A 10,874-nucleotide genomic window follows, 5' to 3' on the forward strand; every position below is an offset into this window, starting at 1 on the left:
GTTTGTTTATTATTTTGCCAGCCTGATGTAATGCTATCTTTGGCTTTCGATGTGTGTGGGAGTTGTGCCTCCCTGTCTCATTTGTGCTCCTGTCTATCATGTCATATGTTTAGATTTATGGGATTCTGCAGCTCCATTCCTCATTGCATGTTGGTGTGCATCACTCTCTGTATTCCTGTCTAACAGCGCATGTACTCATTTATCTGCACTTTCACTCATGTGTGTTGTGCATGCTGTGTGTGTGTGTGCGTATTTGTGTGTTTATGGTACAGTAGAGTGGACTGACATTGCTTTATGTCCCTGCTACATCTGGGATACTCCTGCCTCTGTCATTTAGTCTATTGTCAGCTCCCATTCCAGCGTCTGTCCATTCAACAAGCCTAATGGTCTGTGTAATACACTCGGATAGCTTCTCGGCCGCCCACCTATTTGCGTTGTTGCCGGGTGTGTGCGCGTTCCCATGTGTGAATGCAGAAAGCAAGTGAGAGAAAGAATGGGAGGAGAAGTGAAATGCGGCTGGAAGAATGAAGAACTTCATCTCTGCGTGTTTGTGTGGGCGCAATTTTGTGCGTCACAGCGGCATTCGTATTGTCACATTGTCGGCCTCCATCACATTTCTCACCTGACCTCCACCTTCCTGTGGAGTGAAGGACTTTAAAGTCACCACTTTATGGGCAGCTCTTGGTCCATTTTAAATCATTAGTTTTTTCAACATTGTGAAATAAGCTGATCTTATTCCATGCTGCCAGAAATTCAATAGTTTTTCTCTGAAACTTTCAGCATTCATCATTCACTTACACCGACTAAACTGTTAGTCAGGCTAAATATCATATCCACCAATTTGTGGCCGTACCCCGGAGCATTTAGGCCCCTAGAAACAATCAGCACAACCTGTTGAAGCTCTAACCAAGCAGGAAAATTGGGACAAAAGGTGACTTTGAAGGTGGTGTGGTTGTTATTGTGGGACTGCAGGAGAATACAGAGAACACAATGTTACAAGAGCTGAAAGACATTAAGACAAAGAAAATACAAGAGACAACATGTCCAGGGTGGGATCTGCCTCTGGTCTGCATGTGACCCTTCTGCTAAACAACTTATATAGTTTATTGTGAGACTGGAGAAAAACTAACGGATAATATATTCTACAATCTAATCAACCAGATACTTCACTTCACATGTATTGAGAGTGAAACTCAATCAGCTCTGAACTCACTCGCACCACATGTTCCAAGTTTCCTTCACGGTCCAACAGAAATTTTTTATGCAAATAAGGTAGTAGGCCGCTACAAATGAAATCTGCTAATGAGTATTAGTTTACTTTGAAAGTAGTAAGTGACTGAAAGTTCAGTGGCTGTTGCACCTTTAAGATTTAATACATGCCAGTTATATATGCCGTTTTAAATATTTATGTTCCAGTAAATGTTTACTTCCTTTTCCGTCAACTGATTGTTCTGTTGCCCGCTTGTTTCATGCTCATGCAACCCCGCCATAAATAGCTTAATCCAGAAGCAAAAAGCACCTTTTTTTTTTTTTTTTAATCTCCAACTGGTTTCCATAATGTGACAATGAGTTGATTCATTGTCCTGGAAAGGACTTCACTTTTATCAGTTCTAACACCGCTAATGAGTGAACAACCACCAGATCTACAGCCATTAAACTCTGATGGGCACAGTGGATCTATCGTGACACTGGGACAGTGTGCCTAATGATGTACTGACAGATGCATGTGCACAAATTTTGCTTTAGGAATTTTTTTTTTTTTTTTTTTTGCAATGTCAAACCTACTCTTGCTTCGTGAGAAACATGTCTTTGCATTCCTTTTACGTCTGCATTTGTGCAACCTCTATAACCTCCACACAAATGTCCCATCTTCTTCTTCAATTTGACTGTCGACACTTCCTCCTCCCGCCGCTCGTCCCCTCCGAAACATATTCATACACTCCTTCCTCCTCTGAAAGGACTCCTCGTGCACTCAGAACACTTGTTCTCATTCCTGATCTCCTTCCAAAGACACTTTAACCCTCTTATCTTCTCTGCTGTCTTCTCTGCCCCCCCCCCCCCCCCTTCCTCCTTTCATTCCAGGAAAATTTCGTCCTTTCACCACCACTTTAGCTCCTCTCTCATGCCTCCCAACCTCATTTCTGTGTTTCTTAGCTGCGCCAAAGGAAATCATCCATGAAAAATGTTTTGACCCTCCATAATTGCAGCTTCCCGCATGTTTCCCATCTCCTTGATGCTGGAGCCACGTGCTCGCTAAACTGCTACTGGAGAGAGATGGGTGCAGACACACATCCACTCACGTGTGCACACACCCAGCCACCCACGCAGACTTGTACAATTATGCTAATGTATAGAAACACATGGATAGAAGACACACTCAGGGATACACTCCAGTTTAATGTGTGTTGGCAAAGAGCAAAGGAAGGTTTACATTGCAGTGTCCCTATAAGGGTCTTAAGGAAGTCATCACAGATTTGGCAAAGCCACATAACATTTTTCTTGCTGTGTTCCATCCATACATACATCCATCCATTACACCACTGGCTTTGACAATAAAATCAAGCTTTGATATGAAATTATTCACTGACCTCATAAAATATCGATGGTGAATTTGTAAATAGAAAATATTGCAAGAAAACTAATTGTCAAAGGCCCACCATTATTTAATGATGTAGAAAAGGTTGAACTTCTGTGACAGTCCTCAAAACATCAATTTGGTTTGCGTGGATATGCTCAAAATGAAAAGAAGCAGCCGGCAGGAATGTTACCATCCAACTATTTACCTGTTTTTAAAGATTTTTCTCCTGGAAATACTCAGGAAAAATGGTGTTGTGTCATAATAAAGGTCTCTTATTCAGTTCTTGCTGATACACCATCACAAATATGCTCCATGCAGTCTGACTGGACCCGACTGAACCAGTTACCTGGGGGATGAGAAACCAGCTACAGGTGCTGGAGGTTCTTTTAACAACCACTTTATATTTATAATTTGTGTCTCATAGTCTTTGGATTGCAGCAAAGATGTTTATGTATGAAAAGAGAACGTACGAGAGCAATGATAGTTGTTAGACAACCAGTGAAGCAGCAGATCTGTGCAATGAACATCAACAGCTGTTCATCTTGCCTAATTTTAGAAAATAAATTAAAATCTTCAAGAAACAAGATTTGGTCAGAGAAATCTTTTTGCACATATCAGTTTGTAAATAAGTTTGACATAACTAAACAACAATATACACAAGCATGCAAAGAACACATAACAAACACTCAAGCATTTTCTAATTTTTTCATCGCCACCAGAGACACATTCATCTTAAGCACACGCTCGCTCTCCCTCTTGCACACTTTCATGTGCTCAGCTAACAACAGACTGACCTAATATTTACAGACACTTTCATTTAGGATGAATGTCAGCACTAATCCAACCTTAAGCTTCAACAAATGACTTCCAGCCTCCTTCCTCCTGGTCTCTTTCCACTTTCCTTCATCCGTTTTTTTTCCCATTCCATCTTTCCTCTGTTGTGCATCTCTCTATCGCGGTGCAGTGTTATTCACCTTCCCTCCACCTCTCACCTCTCTTTTATTGATCCCTTCCTCTCTCCATTCCCCTCATCTCCATGCATCTGTCACATTTCGTCTGGCCAGTTGTATAATCAGTATCTTCTTCTCTTCTTTTCCTCACAGTGAAGGCATACTTCCACTTTCTTTCCTTTCCTCTTGTGGTCCGGCCTTCCTACAGCTTGTTGTCATTTTAGAAAGCATGACATGTCGTCACATGTGCCCCCGTTTCCCTGCATCCCCACATCCCAGCGGCATGGCCAAGTTCATTTTACTTCTCAATTGCTATGGCAAGTAGTTAGGATTGGATTTGGTTTATGTTGCCAACCGTGACTGAATCCTTTTCCCCTGTAAGGTTGTAACTGCAGCCTGGCAGTTTTTATTGGGGAGCCAAAGGGTAGATGACAGGTGAGCCACCAGGGACCTGTTAGAGGCACACCTTGACATTTAGAGATGTACTGTGGTATTTTCCCTTGCTCGACACATGAGCAGAGAAGTTCACATATTCGTTTTTCACAAGCTTTAAAGTGTCTCCTTGCTGTTGTTACTGTGGCTCATTAAAACCAACGGGCATAGCGGCCTAATGAGATCGCTGCTTCAAAGAGGCCGCCCTGCCCATTTTTATTTATCCTCTAAACACAAAACCTCTTTCCTGCTTCTTGTTTTGCCACAGGACTTTAATGTGGCTTTGTACTATTTAATAGTAACTAAAAGTAGATTTTTTTTCTTTGTTTGCTTTACCATCGTCTGTTGGCAGGTTATTAAATAGTAAGTTCATGCTGCTGCATCTTAATAGGAGGCATATAACACTTCTCATGACATTTCCAAAACTTTACAACAATTATTTTACCTCAGTGATACAATTTTACCACTGACTTTCCAAAAAAAAAAAAAATCATTAGGAACTGTACCTACCAAGCAACAGCTGAAATATCAAATAATTCCAGTTCACTGTCATATGATCTATGAATGTCCATCGCTCCAGACAAGGCACATCTGTCAAACAAGTCATGACCCCGTATCATGTTTGAGGAGTCGTATCTGCTTAAGTGTGGGACCGATTTTGATCATATTTCATGAGAGATCTAATGCATTGTGAATTTTTTCTGAGACGGAGATTTTTTAAAGCCGTACAAGTCATGTTGTGATTTTTGTTGCATGTTTTTTTTCAAGTATTTCCACAAAGGCTACAGTTTGAAGCTGTGGTTGCTGTAGCTTGAATTCAATTGACTTGGTGACTTTGCATTCTTAAAAATAACATGTTTAACATAGAGACTAAGCAGAGGCGGAGCGTGGGTATCAGTACAGAGGGGGCGGAGCATTCTCGATGGGCCCTTATGATAGTAATTTTACCATTCAAACAATACCTCATGCTACCATCAAACAAACACTAATGCTCACTTTTATTGAGCCAAGCAAACCTATATGCCTCAGAAAGCAGAATAAAGTCTTAAACCAGTTCACAAACTTGTTCTGAAGAACAAATACACACACACACACACACCCACACACACACACACACACACACACAAATGCAGCCTGACAGGTGTCAATCTCAGAGCGTCCGCTGTCCATGGTCCTGAAACACAGATAAAAATTCACTGGCTAAATCTGGACCATCTTTGATACAGCTTAAATACAAAATGAACACAGCTGGTCTAAAATTACACAATCTATTCAGATAGATATAGACACAGCTATATTTCTGGAATTCACATATATTAGGGGAAAAAAAGACTCAGTGGTCTCTTATAGTTGAGAGCAACATAAGGCACATTCAAATATCCAGGTGTTTAAGACCACAGCATTCTGATAAAGATAATATTTTTGAAGGTTTCACTGACTCACCAATGGCTCCGATGTTAGGTTTTGGGTAGTACCGCTAGCGGCTATCATAGTGTTTAGCATACTGTTTAATTTCCCTCCAAAGAGTTCAGATCAAGTGCAAGAGAAAAAACTTGTTAATGCCACATAGCCAATCAGTGCTGGCTTACAGCCCTGATGCATTCATGGACAGTCGTAATGTAAGAATTGGCAAATTGGAGCCCACAATCATATGCTATACCTTCTCGCACACACTGCACATTTTATTATAATAATTTATTTACGAGTAAATGTGAACACATCACATGAAACGGGGCCCTATGACTTTGTGGGCCCTGGGGCGACCGCCCCCTTGCCCCTACTCTGGCTCCGCTACAGAGACTAAGTAATCCCTCATTAGGAATTAGGGGAAGAAAATAAAACCTTGATGTTTTAACACTGCTAAAGAAACAATAAAAGATTAAATGTTCAAAAAGGGGATTTTTGAGAACTTTACGTAGTCTTTTCATGTCTAGGTGGAACTTTTACAACAGTAACCATCTTGTCCTTCACTAAAAAAATAAGTAATCGTGTATAATAAAATATATGCATATTCATCTGAGGACTTTTTTTTATTAAATTAAAATAATATTAGTTTTCAAATGTCAATTTACTGGCTCATTTATTGTCTAAATGTGTCAGCTAATATATTTAAGTCAGCCCTGGAGAATGGAAAGTAATTGGTGAAAGGAAGATAATTCAGAGAATCTCATAAAGTTTGAGTATCTAACTAAAGACCTTTGGGCAATTAAGAATGACACTAACTGGAGAGTTACTTCAATCTCCTTTAAGGGCTCCCATTACATGTCTGTATGTCTTTATGGTAATGTATAATGGACGATCAACTTTCAGCTAAACAGCTATTTAAAAACAACATGAGCAGCACTCTGCTCTACTCCAGCATTGTGCGTGTGTGTGTGTGTGTGTGTGTGTGTGTGTGTGTGTGTGTGTGTGTTAGATGAAGATGTGCCTTGTCAGCCAATGTGAAATCATTACTTATATTAATTGGTTCCTTACCGTTCAGGTATCTGAACCCCTCGTTTTTCTCTTCACCGTGTTTTTCTTACATTCATCATGTCTGCCTATCTGCATGTGTCCATCTTCTCCTAACTCCTTCTGATTTGACATTTTCTCTGCCATCCTTCCTTCATCTCTTTGTCTGGCTGCCTCTCTCCTTCCTCTCCCTTCTGTCTTTTTGCACTCATCGCTATTTTCCCCACTCATTTTCACTTCCTCTTCTTCTCTTTTCTATAATGAAGAACATGAATAATGGGGATACGGATGTCTGCTGAGATTACCATCCAGCCTCGGGGTGTGCAGGAATATGTGAGAGACAGGGGGAGCGAAACAAAGCGAGAAACCAAAGCTTTCCTGATAGTTGAAGAGAAAATAAATAAGAGGTGAAGCAGTCAATATGCAACGAGAGTGAGGAATGATACTCATCTGAAACCTGGCTTGTATCAATTTGAATGGGGTTGGAAGATTAAGAGCAATGGAAAGCATGCAGGCTGTTGCTTTTTTTTTTTTTTTTGGGTCGGGGCATGGGGAGGTGCTGAATAGTATTTTTTTGTATGTTTGTTTTGTAATTTAGATGATGATCATTGGTTTAAAGCCAGAAATGCAAACAGTTGTAACAGTAAATTGCACAGTGATTGCTCTTCTCTTCCCTCATCACCTAAACAGGAGAGCGTATGTAAAGCCAGTAGACGTTATTCAGGGTCATAATTCAATTGAAGTTCAGCAAATCACGAACAAATAAACCTTTTTGGTTATTCTTACAAAATCAAGGTCAGGTGCTCTTTTTTAACAGGTGCATGAGAAGAAAAAAAATACCAAAATGTATTGTTAGGTGAAAAAAACCCCCTCAAAGATCTTATGTGTACTGAGAATCTTTGAAGACATCTATTCAAACAGTGCTGTAGAAAGGGGGATTGCAGTCTGATGGCTCTATAGCCCCAACTAGCAGCTGGCGGCTCCTTAGCAGTTAAGCTGCCTTGTACATGAATAAAATACTAATTGGTTTAACCAACTGATATTCCTTGTGCCGACATGCGAGGGGCCAAAAGTTTAATGATTTAGCTGACTAATCGCACACATCCCAAAGCATATAACGTAGGCCCTCATCAAAATGCAAATGACCTGCAGATAGTCCTCAATTCTTAATCGGTTTTGCTGGAAATAGTTTGTCGGAGACAGTTCGCAAGGCTTTTTTTTTTTTCAATGTTTAAACATCAACGCAGTAAAAACAGCTGTCAAATGAGTCAAAATACTTCAAATTCATCAAAGAGATGACTTCACTTATCAATTTTAAGTATTTTTATCCTGATAGTTATTTATGTTAATGCTAATTAGTTCCTTGTTTGTCGGGACGATGTCGGCTTCTTGCCTTCTTCTTAGAAGATTTTATTTTTGAGGAAATGATCCTCGATTTCAATGATCCTCTTGGAATATGTTGCGTGATCTCATCCCTTTGGCGTGTTTGTGATTTGCTTATATAATCGAGCTCGACACCACATCAAATCATCTGCCGTGGAATTTGGCATTGTTTCTGTGTTTTCATGCCGTCTCTTGTGCTGTCCCTTTCCCTCGCAGGTTCCTCTCCTTATTTCTGTCTCAGTGATTCTCTTGCTTTTCTTTTCACCTCCCCTGCCCTCTGTCTCATTCACTCCCACACTGCCCCTTCATCAAAGGCGACCGGTTCTAAATAGAAAATCTCTCTCTGTCTCTGTAGATCTTTCTCGATGACAACCCCAGCCATCCGCAGAGAGCATAGTCTTGGCTGACGGCTATGCGCTTTCTAGTTCTCAGTACCAACAACAGCTTAAAGGACAGCTTTCTCACCTTCTGTGTCTAAATTATTTTGTTCACAGAGAGTCCATGTGAGCTCTGCTGCAGCTGTAGCATTTTGCTGTGTACTGGTATATATTTTATGCACGCCAAATCAAAGTGTTTTCATTTTTCTCTCTTTTCTGTTCACAGATCATACTAGATGCCAATACTATCAAGCTGGGTAATGTTCCCCTTGGTAGCGCCGTGGACCCCCTGGAGGGGGCACCTGCTGGAACTACCTACACCAAACAGACAGTATACGAGCTCTGCGCCTGCGCTAACGGCAAGCTCTACCTATCCCCCGCTGAGAAGGGGTCTACTTGCCAAACCACCAGTAACTTCTGTCTCTGGAGCTGAAAGTGGGAGGTTGACCAACTCCCGGGACATATGGACCATAGAGTTTGAAGCTAATGCTAGCCAACGGAGTGAATCAACATGGATTATGGCCCAGTGGAGAGCCAATGCCAGCTAACAGACTAAGTCAACATGGATTGTAGCATGGCAAGATGATCGTGTCCTTTCAACCAATCAACTAATGTGGATTTCAGCCTGGCAGGAAGCTCATGGTTGCTAACAGACCAAATGAACATGGACTGTGTCTTGGTGTGACGCCAGTGCAGACTGAAGAACTAATCAACATGGACTAGAGCTTGTGAGAGGATGTTACTGCTCTCCCACCAAATCAGTATGGACTGGTCAGTGGCCGAGGCTCGTCAAGACATCGGATGATGTGACAGGATGCAAAAGCCAACAAGGATACCAGGTGGAATTGGTACTCAGACCCCTGATGGACATAGGCGGACACTCTGATTGTGGGGCTGTTGTTGGCCTTGGTCTTTCCCATTTTTTTAATTGTCGCCATGATGGTTTCCCCAAGAGGATTACATAAAAACATTGTTTTGGAACAACAACTATGACCAAAATGTCCTGGAAAACACACCCTTGTTTTTGTTAAGATAAACAGTTTTATTAATGGACTGCAAATCCTCGCAGACTTTCTGAGCCCATCAGCCGACTAACACACATCACTGAGAACTTTGGTTTAGTCCGATGGGTAGCTAACAAATAAATCAGACAATGCTTTTGTCTCGTGGGAAGCTATGGCTAGCTAATGGACCAATCTATACCAGAAAGGCCTTCCCCCTCCTCCCCCTTCAGTCTTCGACCCAAACATTGACATGTGACACTCTGCAGCCTATAGTTATGGCATTTCAACCCCTGTTTCATAGAGTAACTAATGCAAATAATTGTACTTAAACCAGATTTTCTCCCATGTGTAGTTTCAGATTCATGACTTTTCCTTTAGTTTGCTTTCAGTTGGTTTTTTTTAAATGTTCCCTGTTTATTTCGGGGGGTTTTTTGGTTTTGTTTTGTTTTGTTTTTTTACTCCCCATATTTGGCTGCTGCTCCTGATCTCTTATCTACATGTTCCTTGTTTTTGTTTTTTGTTCTGTCTATGCACCTACTTACACTGGATTGGTAAGAAAATGCTATTCAGCCATTTTTCCACTAGAATAGAAAACATCCACAAAACATCTGTATTCTTCCCCTGGCCTTGTTAAAAAAGACTTATTACTGGCCGATACCAAGGCACCCGATCCAGGTTTTCCTAACTCTGACAACATATTTTCTTTCATTTTCTTTGGTCATACAGTTGTTAGCCATAGAAAGCTAAGTGAACACGAAGAAGAAGTCTGAAATGATGCTCTCTGCAGATAGATGTGTTTCTGATATGAGGCTTAATCTCCAGGCAGAAAATGGCAAGTGGTCGGCTGACGGCCAGACCAATTCCGTCGTGTTGTGGGGTTTAGTACATCTTCATCGTGGGTTTGTTGTCTGTCAGACTTTTTTGGGAGACTTTTTTTTTTCTTTGCATGATCTTCTGTTCTTCAAGTCAAACCCTTATACTTCCTTCTAAGTTAATATCACTGAGACATCCCTGCTTTTTGCGCTCACTGTCCTTTCTTACTCCTCTCTAGCATGTTTCACTTCAGTAGTCTTCCTCTCACTACTTCTCGTGTACCTCATGACTATTGGCTCTTGAACATTTCTTAAGTAGATATCACATTGCCTTTTTTATCTCGTCTTTATTCCCTAACCCATAACTCAAGAAGTCACACATCCTGATACGTCACATGACGCCATCTACCTATTTTTTTTTTTCTCACACTTTATTCTTCATCCCAAGCTCTAATTTCAGGGAAACGCTCCCTCCATTTTCACACTGTGCCCCTTTTCAGAGCATTTGGAAACACCAAGAAAGTTCAGGTAGCTCCAAAATGTCATCTTGAGGGGTATTTTTTTTTATATTTTCAGTCTCAGAAGAGGTACCCATGTAAATAGCCTCGAGCTGGCTAACTAAACACCGACCTCTGCAATGGCTTAAAATCATTTGAAATCAGCCAATGTGTGGTGGTTGAAATTCACCTTCAAGATGGATTTGGTTGCATCTGTGTGGATACAAGTGAAACAAGGCCCTGAGGCATACTTTCTTTTCTTTTTCTTCCTTTCTTTTTCTTTCTTTTTCAACAAAGCGATACACAGGTGCCTTTGCTACTGTTGGTAAAAGCACATCACAGTCTGAACATTCACACTACCCTCAGTGGACCATCTGCAAGTGTCTCTGA

General features: G+C 41.0%; 1 protein-coding gene across 1 annotated transcript in view; it reads left to right on the forward strand.

Annotated features, from left to right (window-relative positions):
- The window catches only part of LOC115389673 (zeta-sarcoglycan), a 351,214-nt gene extending 341,641 nt beyond the window's left edge, over positions 1-9,573 (forward strand). Inside the window, exon 8 of the mRNA XM_030093191.1 lies at positions 8,398-9,573. Within this exon, the coding sequence (XP_029949051.1) occupies positions 8,398-8,604 (207 nt within the window). The 3' untranslated portion in view covers positions 8,605-9,573. The remainder of the gene's footprint in view (positions 1-8,397) is intronic.
- The last annotated feature ends 1,301 nt before the right edge of the window (positions 9,574-10,874 follow it).

Source organism: Salarias fasciatus, chromosome 6, assembly GCF_902148845.1.
Source record: "Salarias fasciatus chromosome 6, fSalaFa1.1, whole genome shotgun sequence".
In the NCBI taxonomy this organism is placed as follows: domain Eukaryota; kingdom Metazoa; phylum Chordata; class Actinopteri; order Blenniiformes; family Blenniidae; genus Salarias; species Salarias fasciatus.